Below are 12,793 nucleotides of genomic sequence, written 5' to 3'. Positions count from 1 at the left end.
TTCACCGTCTATTTTCTGTCAGAATCTAATGCAGGAGATAGGTGTAGGCGACTATTTTCATGTTCAGTCTGCATTAGTAACTCAGGGTGACCAATTATAATGTAAAAAATAACTGAAAGTAACTGATTATAATCAGAAATAAAATTTTAAAATGGTACACCTTTAATATAAAATTAATATCAAAGATTGGGGAAAGTCTTAGGTGTGTTCTTGCTGTGTCTTTCTAAATCCATTCTTTCGTTCTTTTTTAAACGCAGAAACAGTTTTGTTTACCTGTTTGTAGCTACAGTTTCGCCGACGGCTGCCGGCTTCTTCAGGCTGACGCTGATGGTGACGTTGTCGCCCTCTACTGCCCGCTCTCCCCTCTCCGACGATGCAGTGGGAACATGAACAGGGACGACGGAGTTTACACGCTGGACCACGCATGGGACTGCATCGTCGGAGAGGGGAGAGCGGGCAGTAGAGGGCGACAACGTCCTCTGCTGCCCGCAGATAAACGGAGAAGGAAGTGACGCCACCATCAGCGTCAGCCTGAAGAAGCCGGCAGCCGTCGGCGAAACTGTAGCTACAAACAGGTAAACAAAACTGTTTCTGTGTTTAAAAAAGAACGAAAGAATGGATTGGGGAAAGTGTTTAATAGATTAAAAATGAACCAATATAAAAAAACTTGGGAGTCGTGACTCCGAACAGGATGATGTTTAAACAGAAAATGAGTGTAAGATTTAAATACAGAGAAGATAAATAAACACTGACAGCAACAATGTGAATGCGTCTAATATTAATATTATTGATAAAAATCTTAAAATGTGTTTTTAAATGTCTCATCATGTGATCTAAAGCATCTATTGTATTAAAGATGTGGTAAATAAATAATAATTAGGTAAATTATGAAAGTCTCACGTGTCCTTTGTAAACAGTGACACCTAGTGGCAGAAACACACTAGAGCTGTGGTTGAGTCTGAACCACCAGAACTCTTCTATGGATCACAGCAGAGTTTGGAGGTTTTTTTTCTGGGTAAAATAATTAATATGAGCAGATCAATGACTTTATTTACTTTTCAGAGATGAACGAGTTTATACTAAACCAGTTTTAAGATCTGGGTCTACAGATGTCAGTATACATGTTATAGATTACCATTAAATACCCATCAGAATCTTTTAATTCTTCCAAAAGGGTTTGGATAATCAACTCATCACACACCGCTGTGACTGAGGCCTTCTCTCATAAGTCAAGCTTCCATCCTTCGAGATGTCATTAATTTTGTTTAGCAGATCCTGGACCTGCTTTCTGTCCTCCATCTGTTTGTTGTTGAACACTTGGTACAGACCGCTGCATTTCTTCAGCAGCTTCTGCAGGTTGGTATCTTCTGAGATAAAGTCTTCTATGGTGGTGTCTTCCAGCCGTTCTCCATAGGTGAACAGAACCATGGTGTGTTTGGAGACATCAGAACTCAGCATCTTCTCCAGTGTCTCCATACTTTTGTACTCTGGCGGGGTGAATCTGCCCAGCTGGATGGTGACGAGGAAGATGTGAGGACCTGGAGAGCTCATCTGGACGGCCTCCAGCAGATTCTCTTTCACCTTGTCTGCAGACAGCTGAGAGCTGAAGAGTCCGGGGGTGTCCACCACAGAGACTTTGTGACCCAAAACTTCACCCTCCATCTTTTTACAGCTCAGAGTCAGAGGACCGGAGCTTAACTGACTGTCAAAGCGCTTCTTCCCCAGGATGGTGTTTCCTGCTGAACTCTTGCCCACTCTCTCCTGACCCACCAGAACCACTCTGAGGTCTGAGCCTGAAAACAACAAGAGTTCATCAGGTCTGATTCCTTCTGACCATCAGGGGCAGTTCTCACACATCAACACTGATCACACTCACACAGTCAACATGAAAACACACTTTGTCTGAATAAGAAAGAAGCAGTCACAGATGTTTTGCTCATATCTACAAATTTATTAAGACAAAAAATACAGAAGAAACTGGGAGCAAATGTCTCTGATGTTCTGCTTTCATCAACACAAATACATCAAACTGGCTGATTCCTGATTCTCAACATTTCTTCTTCACTCTGACCCTTCCTATGAAAGCACAAAAAACATTCAATTAAACAAAAAACATTAATAATGTTCATTAATGTAGCCTATCTAAAATGCAGACTCAGATTTATATAGTACTTTACAACAAAAACTGCATCAATGTGTTTATTCCCTCCTTCCCTCAATCAGCAGAGTGATTGAACATATGTAAAAGCTCTCAAAATGAAGCCTTTGATACATTTAAACATACCAATAAAAGCTTTAAAAACTTTTCCTTTTGAGCCAATATATCAAAACAGGATCCAAAATTGAGAACTCCAGCAGAAAATGTCTGATATCAGTTCCATTTTTGCTCTCTTGTTTTTTGTAATATATTCAACTAATGAACTGTGATGAATAAACCAAGTTCATTGCTGAATTTGTATTTGCCTTAATGACGTTTCAAGAAACAATATTTTGCTGTCCATGAAAACTCAAATACGCAAAATCATGAGTTTGTCAACAAATAAACAGAATTTATCGGGACTGCTGTGAGGTGGGGATGCAGATCAACATGACTGTTTTACTGTGGTGACTATGTTCCTTTATTAGCATTAGAGAGCTCTACAATGATAAAGGTTCATAATCCCTGTGCACAGGTTAAAAAACATTGAGTTCATTTTTCTTGCTATGGATATAATTCCTGTGGCTTTTAAGAACAACAGTGCTGTGATGACTCACTCACTGTATAACACAGGCATCCTTTTTAACCGCTACAGCTATAGCTCCCACTGCAAGTCCCACACCAGCTCCAATTAAAGCTCCTGCTGGACCTGCAACAGCTCCAACTGTTGCTCCTACTTTAGCTCCTGCAGCTACTCCAGCACCAACTCCGAAGGCAACTCCTGCAGTTCCTCCAATAACAGCTCCATATTTTACAGCACTCCGAATGAAGTCATTGTCTTCCTCTGCCTTTTTTCTTGCATCACTAGGATTCGTACCTGGATTATTTTTCAGAATTCTCTCAGTTTCTTTCTTTATGGCTTTCTCAGCTTCTCGCAGCATTTCATTTGTGTAGTAGCTTCCTCCATTCTTCTGAACCATCCGGTTGATTTTCTCCAGCAGCTCTTTGACCTGAGACGAATCCTTGCTTCTGTTGTTGAAGACATGATGTCCTCCACCACACTCATTGACAAAAGCACAGAGGGGCGAACTTCTCAGAATAAAACTTTCTATGGAGACGTCTTCTTCCTCCAGATCATCTCCATGGGTGAACAGCACCATGGTGTAACGTGCTGCTTGTTTCCCAAAGGTCAGCTGAATGAGTTTCACCGTTTTCTGTTCTTCTTCTGTGAATCTGTTGAGTTGGATCACAACCAGGAACACGTGAGGGCCAGGAGCAGCATAAGAGATGCATCTGGCAATCTCTCTCTTTACCTCCTCCTGGTCTCTTGTATCAAACAGACCTGGAGTGTCAACCACAGCCAGAGTTTGACCATCAAACTCTCCCATTTCTTTCTTACAAACTGTGGTAAGTGAGGAAGGAGACAGTTTAGACTCAAAAGCTTTTCTCCTTAAGATGGTATTTCCTGCTGCGCTCTTTCCAACTCCAGTTTTCCCAACAAGCACCATCCTGAGGTCTGGTTCCCTTGGTTCTGTTGGACAATAACACATTACTTATGTTGATAATGATCTCATGCATATATGTATGCACCTAAACACAATCACATACTAATTGAAATTATGTATTTGATGGTTAAACATCACTGCCAACAGCCACAATAAGGTTTTTTAAGAACCATCTCAAACTGGAGACATTTATTTAAATACCAACACTAGAAAACAAAGATATAGAAGTAGTTTTTTCTATGGACAATTGCAAAGTTTTACAAATATTAGAACATTGATACAGTTCTAAAATATTTGGCTTTATAGACCACCACAATGGATTTGAAATGAGACAAACATGATGTGCTACAACTGAAGACTGACAGCTTCAACTTGAGGGCATTTACATCCCAATCAGATGAACGGTGTAGGAATTACAACAGTTTGCATACATCCCGCTTGTTAACAGACCAACAGTAATGGGACAACTGGCTTCTCAGCTGTTCCAAGGCCAGATGTGTGATATTCCCTCATTATCCCAGTTACAAGGTCCAGGGGTCATTTCAGGTGTGCTATTTGCATTTGGAATTTGTAGCTGCCATATCTCAAGGTGTCACTATCAGTGAAGAAATTCATCCTTAAGCGGAATAAACAAAACAAACCTTTCAGAGAGCTAGCAAAAACTGTAGGCATGGCCAAAACAACAGTTTGCAACATTCTTATAAAGAAGGAAGGCACCGAAGAGCTCAGCAACGCCAAAATACCCGAAAGTCCATGAAAACTGCTGTGGTGGCTGACCAAAGAATGATGTCCCTGGTGAAGAAAATACTCTTCACAACAGTTTAAGAACACTCTCCAGGAGGTGGGTGTATGAGTGTCACAGTCAACAATCAAGGGAAGACTTCCCCAGAGGAAAGATGTAAACCATTGGTGAGCCTCAAAAACAGGAAGGCCAGATTAGAGTTTGCCAAACATAATCTAAACAAGTCTTCACAGTTCTGGAATAACATCTTATGGACAGATGAGACCAAGATCAACTTCTTCCAGAGTGATGGGAAGAGAAGAGTATGGAGAAGGAAAGGAACTGCTCATGATCCTAAGCATACCACCTCATCAGTGAAACATGGTGGTAGTGTCATGACGTGGGCATGTATGGCTGCCAAACGAACTGGTTCTCTTGTCTTTACTGATGATGTGACTGCTGACAAAAGCTTCAGAACTCATTGGACAGCGTTTTTACAATGCAGATGGACAATGACCCAAAGCATACTGCAAAAGTAACCAGAGTTATTTTAGGCAAAGAAGTGGAATTTTATGCAATGACCACATCAATCACTTGACCTGAGTCAGACTGAACATGCATTTCACTTGATGAAGACAAAACTGAAAGGAAAAGGCCCCAAGAACACGCAAGAACTGAACACAATTGCAGTAGAGGCCTGGCAGAGCATCACCAGGGATGAAACCCAGGCTGTAATTCACTGAAAAGGATTTGCAACCAAGTACTAGTAAGTGAAGGTTTGATTTATGATTAATATTTTGTCCCATTATTTTTGTCCCTTAACAAGTGGGAGGCACATATGCAAACTGTTGTAATTCCTACGGGCTGCACAATGGCGCAGTGCTATTGCCTTGCACCAAGGAAGTCCCGGGTCTCTCTGCGAGGAGTTAGCATTTTCTCCCTATTCATGCATGGGTTCCCCCCGGGTACTCCAGCTTCCTCCCACAGTCCAGAAATATGACTGTCAGGTTGATTGTTTTCTCTAAATTGTCCTTAGGTGTGACTGTGCGTGCATGGTTGTTTGTCCTGTGTGTTTTTGTGTTGCCCTGCGATGGACTGGCAACCTGTTCAGGGTGTACACCGCCTGTTGCCCGAAGACAGTTGGAGTTAGGCACCAGCCCCCGCACGAGCCTGAGTGGAAAAGCGGGTTAAGAAAATGGATGGGCGAATGAATGGACGGATGGATGTAAATCCTACATCGTTCACTTGATTCGGATGTAAATACCCTCAAATTAAAGCTGTCAGTCTGCAGTTATAACACATCATGTTTGTCTCATTTCAAATCCTTTGTGGTGGTGTAAAGAGCCAAAAATGTTAGAATTGTGTCAATGTCCTAAAATTTGTAGACCTGGCTGCACATGGTATGAAAGCTAAAGCTAAAGCTAATACGCATTCACCAGAGAGGGAAGCTATCCTCCTCAGCATGGGAGGTGGCTGTTGAGTCTAAGAGCCATATTGGAAGATAGATAACTTTGTTGTCCAGTTACAATAAAACTGAAATTTGTCTTTGACACAGCTTCATAACATAAGATAATAAGAAAAACCCTCTTATTAAAATCATTATTTTAAAAACACATCCACGAAACAGCAAGAGAAAAATCAATAGTGCAGTTATTAAATAATTTATTACAGATGGGATGAAGGACTTGTTGTAAATGTTTCTCAGGACCTGTGGGGTTCTGGATCATCTGCCTGATGGCAGCAGAGTGAAGAAGCGGCGCTGAGGATGAGAGGTGTCCTCGGTGAAAAGAGTGGCCTTGCTCACCTCAGAGCACCCACAGCTCCACCAGAGGACGTTGAGGTGATCCAGTTATTTTGCTGACCTGATTTATTATACTGGAGAGTTTCATTTTGGTCCTGATGGTGAGGGATTTGAACCAGGTTGACATGTTTTAAGTGACAATGGATAGGATGAGTGATCTATAAACAAGGGCTAAAATGTCTGATATTTAAAACTCTTCTGAGCAGGTAAACACACCGTTGCTTTTATTTGAAGGATGAACAGCAGAGCCTCAGCAGTCTGTGGTCTGCTATTATAATTTAAATGACCATGTCTCTGGTAGCATTTACAGTGTGATGGGAGCAAGTTAGGTTGTTGGTTTGCCAGCAGAGGTGGCAGGCAATGAGACTCGGTGAAAGTAACGATGAATCTCCTGACTCATGAGAGATGTTGACAATTTGACTCCCCATGCTAAGGCAAAGAGATGGTGCAGTTAAGCTACTTATCTCTGCAGGCATGAAAAGGCTCCTAAACTCAAAATAAACTGTACTCAGTTGCTTCAACTTGGCAACGAACGCATTTTGATTGTAATTTTGTAACAGCAGCTTGTTATAAAAACACAATTTATTTCATTTCCCCAACATGAACAATTAAAAAAGAGCATTATGAAAATCTCTTATATTGATGGAAAAGAAAACATATGATGGGTTGTTGAAAATGAGCTCAAATCTGACTATAAAAAAAGTCATGTACACTTTAGAGTGCTAATTGTTTATTTCTATGTGACTGAAACTATATTCCACCTCTGTGGGTCCCATGGCTACTGCTATTCATAGTCAAGGTTTGAATGTTGTTTGTTTTTCTGGATGTCGGTGGCAGGTCCAAGTTTATGTTTAAAGTTTACTTTAACAAATGTTTTCCTCTCCATAACACATTATTCCAACTTCCTCATTACTTGGCTCTTGGAGTCTTTGTTTCACAGTGGAAGGAAAAGAAGTGCACCGACACATGCAGGGCGCAAGGAAGAGATAAGAGTTTGTGACTATGTTTATCATGCACATCTTGTTTATCTAAGTAAGTATCAAACACATGTTGGACAGAATGTTCTAGCATGGAGCAAAAAAAAAGTCTCTCACTCACTCACACACACGCACACGCACACACACACCCTAGCCACCTGAGTCAATGAACATTTTAGGGTTTTAGTTTAAATATCAAAAAACTGATCATTTTACAACCAGACTAGACTGTGAATGATTCAGTTTAAGAAAAAAAGAGAAAGTTTTCAAATGACATTTTTCCAGGTAACATGTAACAGTTTTTTTCTTAATAAACAACAAACAAGTCAAGAATTGGTAAACAATACAAAGGTTGGCATTTGATCATAAGCACAAATAATCAAAGTTCAATAAAATAAAATGTATCTACAATTATTGTATATTTGAAATATAAGACAGAAAACAATGTTTTTGCTAGAAAAGCACTAAAAATATTTAAATGTACTTACGAGGCATCTTGCTGGCCATTGTTGTCTTCAACAAACTTGCTGTTATGTTACTGCAAAATTTCTGCTGCTGAATACTTTTTCTTTCTCTTCTCAGCTCTCTTATACCAGACCCTCCCTCTGACTGCCTCCACACACACACACGCACGCACGCACACACACACACACACACACACACACACACACACACACACACACACACACACACACACACACACACACACACGCACGCATGCACGCGCGCGCGTGTGACAGTGTGAGTGTCCTGTCACAGTGTCCCGATTGATCATGCGCCCTGGCTACTTGGCCAAGGGGATGTCCCTTTAGCTGACTGGTTAGAGCGTATGACTCTCACCCGGGAGTCTGGGAATCGAATCCCGCCCGGGCCCTCGTTTATCCACCTAGCCACACGCGCACACACACACACGTTTCAGTTTGGGCTTTAAGGAGGTACATCCGCTTCCTATAAACCACATGGTTCTCTGCAGAGGCTGCTTTCACAGAAATCACATAGTACAGAATAATATGACCCACCACCACTCTGATAAGAAAACTCTCTGCAGTGTGAGGAAACACAAACAAGTTGTTGCAGCAAAGCTCAGATCTTTGTAACTTGGCTAATACTCTTTAAAATATGAACTTCAGTCACATATAATCACATATAATCCTCCTGAACAAGACAAGGAGGAAATGCTATTATTATTTATTACATAGTTATTTTTAGATCCTGGTTCTACCAGCTGCTCACTGGAAAAATGCTTGCTATAGACCGGGGTACTCAAATGTAATGGTCCGAGGATCACTTCAAAAAACGAACTTGAAGCACAAGGTCCGGTCCAGGGGGTGGGGAAGTGTTGGCGGTTCATTACACTTGCCTACAATATAGTGAAACACCAATGTACACCTGCGCCGTTCCTACCCCTCCTGGACGGGTGTGGGGGTGGGGTGCGTGCAGTTCGGGGGCGTTATATTCGTACACTGTACCTGCACATATTTGTCAGTTTCAAACTTAAAGATGTAATAGAAAGATTTTTTTTTAACAATAGGAAATGGCATAGAATATAAAACTTTATTGGGGCTCACAATGGCCCAGGAGCCCTTCAATAAAACAGTTTTTTTTTCACCCACTCCTTCCTGGCTAAACATAGTTTGTCTAAACAAGCTGCGTGCTGGTTGCCTGGTCTAACCCAGTGGGGGCACTCCCCATAGTGCCACGTGGTTTAGGAGAAAACGAAAGCTGCCTGTGCTTAGAGTCGAGAGGTTTACAGGAAACTGTTCTGTCAGATGGCCAGATCTGGACTCAGAGCTGTGGAACTGTTGAGTTATAGCCTCTAGTGTGCCAGATAGCATTCAGGGAAGGGTGCTACACAGTGCTTAATTACATTATTTGATGGGGGAGCGCAATTTGATGGTACACTGAAACGCAAAGTGCATGAGGCACAGATAAAAGACAGAAAGACAGAAAGCATAAAGGTTATGAGCCGACTTAAACGATCGCGTGTTAAGTTTGTTTTTGAGGTGGCGACACTTTGATAATATTACTGTGGCCGTGCTCAGGACGCATTTGTCTGGAGCGCATCAACGATCAGAGCTCTGCTCCTCTCAGCTCAAAATAATCCCTGGAGAGTCCACATGAATAATGTTATATAAGTAGAACCAGGATCTTTTTCGGAATCATCCTGGGTGTGGAAGTTGAGGGCTTCCAGGGGGGTCTGTCACTCTTTCAGGTGAGCCGGGCTCCCTTTAGCTCATACGTAATTTGGACCCTGCATATAGCAAGTTGGCTGCATTTCCCACAAGATCCAGCTCAAATTAAGCCCTGGTGCTACATGAGGGTGAGGTCTTCACAGACATCTTCAACATGGTACTGTCCCAGTGTTCTGTCCCCACCTGTCTAAAAACCTCCACAATACCACAAATACCCCAAAAGTCTGGATAAACAAGCCACAACGACTACAGGCCTGTAGTTTTAACACCTCTCATTATGAAGTGCATGAAAAGACTGGTGCTGCAACACATCAAACTTCTTCCATCTGTTAATCGTTACAGGGCAATTAAAACACACACCACAAGGCTGTTAAACAGCTTTTATGCTAGAGCCATCATGAACTGAATGTAGCTGCTGATACCTCAACATATAACTGTTTACATTTTTATTAGGTTCACTTTATATTTCAGTTTATTTTTTAGACTTGTCTTATTACCATGTTTTCATGATACCTTTACTTTTGCACCTTAAACTGACTGTGTGTGCGAAATGTGTGTGTGTGTGAGAGAGTCTGTGTGTGACATCAATTTTGGCCTAGTTATTTTATTTGACTCATATTTTACTACCTCCTTACGTGAGCTGTCTTTAGTGAGCGCTAGGTCAGTTTCGTTGTACACCTGAGCAATGACAATAAAAAGATCTTGAATCTTGAATCTAGTCTGAATTGGTCACATATTTGGAACAGGGCAAAATTATTCAACAGAAATCGCTTCACTGAGACGATAGAGACATGCAAGAAGAGGAAAACAAAGCTTAGTCAAAATGAAATGTGAAGAAATACTGTACACTCCTCGATGTCTAAGGGCTTTATTGACAAGGTTTACAAAGCTGAGTGAGCAGAAGCTAATGGCAGCGTGGAGCAGTCGCATGGGCTAAGGCTAAAGCTAAGCAGTACAAGAAAATATGCAAGCAAATGCAGCGCGGCTGACCCCCAAATTCCACTACCTCCGCTCCGCTCCGCTCCGGTCCGCCCCCGCCTTCCGCAGCCGCTCGCTTCCAAACTCAATTTTTACTGGTACCCGCTCTACAACGGCTCCGCTCCGGTGCGGAGACCTGAGGGGGCAAACAAGCATGCGCGGGACTTTCGAGATCTTGCGATACAGTCCGAGCAATAAACGCGGAAGTTAGATCCAAACACCCGTTGTGTGAGAGAAGCATCGGCATGAGCTGTTTAATCTGCCCATCATTTGTGTTGAGACATCAGCAGTGTTTGGATCAACAAAGTGTGACTACTTTGATAGTAGAAACTGTATTTATGGCTTATTTTTGTGCATTTAAACTTCAGCCGCCATTGATAGTTGCTAAAAGTTGTTAAACCTGTGCATATGAAACAAAAAACGCCTTTTGTTTATCGATTTATTGTGAAAAACGAAAATTGTGCTTGCTCCTTTTCCTGTTGGGCCGTTGTGATTTCTGTCCATTTACTGCGGAGGTGCTCCAGCGTCCGGCGAAAATAGGATCGATTCTATTTTTGCCGGACGCCGGAACAGAGGGCGGCGCACGGCGCCGCACTGCCGGAGCACGACCGCAGTAGTGGAATTGCTCTGATTGACTACAACGGGACCGATTTTGCTCCGGCGTTCGTGCCAGAGCGGAGGTAGTGGAATTTGGGGGTTAGCATGCATACTGACAATGTGACCATTATGCTAGCTGAACAAGCATGTGAAGACTTACAGATACAAGTCGAACAGTAGCATGGATAGACAGCAGTGTGATGGTTGAGCAGCAGCAAGACAAATGGCAAGCAGAGGTATGTACAGTCAAGGATAGCCGCATGTAAGTTATTTCAGGCACATTCCTGAAGGCACCTTTTCCCTCAAGGTTCGCTCACAGTGCACCCTAGTGGCCGGTGGTGCACTCTGCATCCCCCCAGTCCAGGAAGCCGTGTGACAGGATGGCGCAGTGGACTCATGACCTAACCCACAGGCCAGTTCCAGGTACATATTGCTTGGGTGGCCGGCTTATCTGACCAGAGCCCGCTGGCTGGGAGGAGAGAGGTGACGGGCACTGTTCCGGGGTCTGCCTGTGGATTACGTCTGGAGGATCATCGGTCGACATGGGGTCGCGACAAGGTACCGGCTGGCGGTGCCGGGGTTTGTGCCTGGGGGCTTGGGTAATATATGTAACAGATCTGGCAAGGTTCCCGCCGACCCTTGGTTGGCAGGACCTAACTCGTGTGTCTCATCGTCGGATGCAGGCAGGGGCGCGGCTCTCTCTGGGTGAGTGCGAGGGGTGGCCGGGGTGAAGGCGCGGCGAAAACTCCGGTTGCGCAGGGTGAGGTGGCCAGACCCATCGACCCTGACACAGTATTGGTCATGTCCTAGTTACTCTACTACTACCCCAGATCTGTCCCATGCCCACGGGCTACAGCCAACTCGGTTCTGGGGGAACACCGCCTCCCCGACTATGAGAGGGCGGAGTGGTCGCACATGCTCTCTCAGAGAGATGCGGGCCATCCGAGTACAGAGGGCCTTTTCTTTCACCGCCCATGGCTGATACCAGAGCGGACGGATGTGAGGATTGGAGAACTTCTCCAGCCTATTAACAAATGACAGCAAGTCCCTGAGGGGGCGGCCAAAGATAATTTGCACGGGCGACAGGTCGCAGTCGGGGTCAGGTGTATTACGGAGTTGCAATATCGCATGCAGGAAGCAGTCATAGTTGAGGCTTCTGGTCGGGCCGGTGTTTGAGACTAGGAGGCGCTTCGCCATCTTTACAGTCACCTCCGCCGTTCCATTGGACTAAGGATGCAACCCAACCAAGAGCACACGGTGCTTGACCTGCCATAAGCGGAGGAAGTCCGCTGTGCACCCTGCCGAGAACTCCGGGCCCCCGTCACTTGACAGCTCTTCCGGCACACCAAATGTGGCGAAGAAAGCCCTTAAGTGACGGATTAGCCCAACGGAGCCCCTGAGGTTGGTGCCTGCAGGAGAGCTCATGAGTTCCACCTAGCCATAGAGGCGATCGCCAACGACCAGGTAATGGTGACCCCTATAGTCGAAGAAATCCACGAAAACCTCCTCAAATGGCGTGGATGGTGGTGAGGCTGGCATGGGAGGCATGGCCAGACCTCAGCAGCAACGACTTTATGGGATTTTTCACAAGAAAAATTTATTCTATTAGAAACAAAATCATTAGCATCCTCCCTAATGTAATTTCTTCTTTCTCAGTAAATGGGGCAGCATCTGATGTAACTGTAGAACCTCATCTGTGTTTGAACTGTTTCTATCCAGTTGAGCTTTCAGAGTTATCAAAAATATTAGCTTCATCTAAATCTTCAACTTGCATTTTAGATCCAATCCCAACCAAATTATTTAAAGATGCATTTCCTTTGGTTACTGCCCCCATTCTAGATACAATCTATCCTTAGTAAATGGATACGTACCACAGGATTTTAAA

General features: G+C 43.5%; 1 protein-coding gene across 1 annotated transcript; it reads right to left on the bottom strand.

Annotated features, from left to right (window-relative positions):
* Nucleotides 1-616: 616 nt before the first annotated feature.
* LOC107381705 (GTPase IMAP family member 9) lies at nt 617-7,766 on the bottom strand. The gene is made up of 3 exons (XM_054732357.2): nt 7,630-7,766; nt 3,015-3,668; nt 617-1,787 (listed from the first exon to the last, which is right to left on the bottom strand). Exons 1-3 carry the CDS (start codon nt 7,646-7,648, stop codon nt 1,186-1,188), a joined length of 1,275 nt encoding a protein of 424 aa, XP_054588332.1. The 5' UTR covers nt 7,649-7,766; the 3' UTR covers nt 617-1,185.
* Between the last annotated feature and the right edge of the window lie 5,027 nt (nt 7,767-12,793).

The sequence above is a fragment of the Nothobranchius furzeri genome, chromosome 9, assembly GCF_043380555.1.
Source record: "Nothobranchius furzeri strain GRZ-AD chromosome 9, NfurGRZ-RIMD1, whole genome shotgun sequence".
NCBI lineage: Eukaryota > Metazoa > Chordata > Actinopteri > Cyprinodontiformes > Nothobranchiidae > Nothobranchius > Nothobranchius furzeri.
The sequence above is the reverse complement of the archived record's forward strand: the minus strand, read 5'-3'. Positions and strand labels throughout refer to the sequence as shown.

What these genes read in the sequence shown, in the direction of transcription:
- LOC107381705 (XM_054732357.2), bottom strand. An exon ending in AATTCTGAAAAATAATCCAG is followed by an intron (nt 1,788 to 3,014) that starts GTACGAATCCTA and finishes TTTCAGGCTCAG; the next exon opens with ACCTCAGAGTGGTTCTGGTG.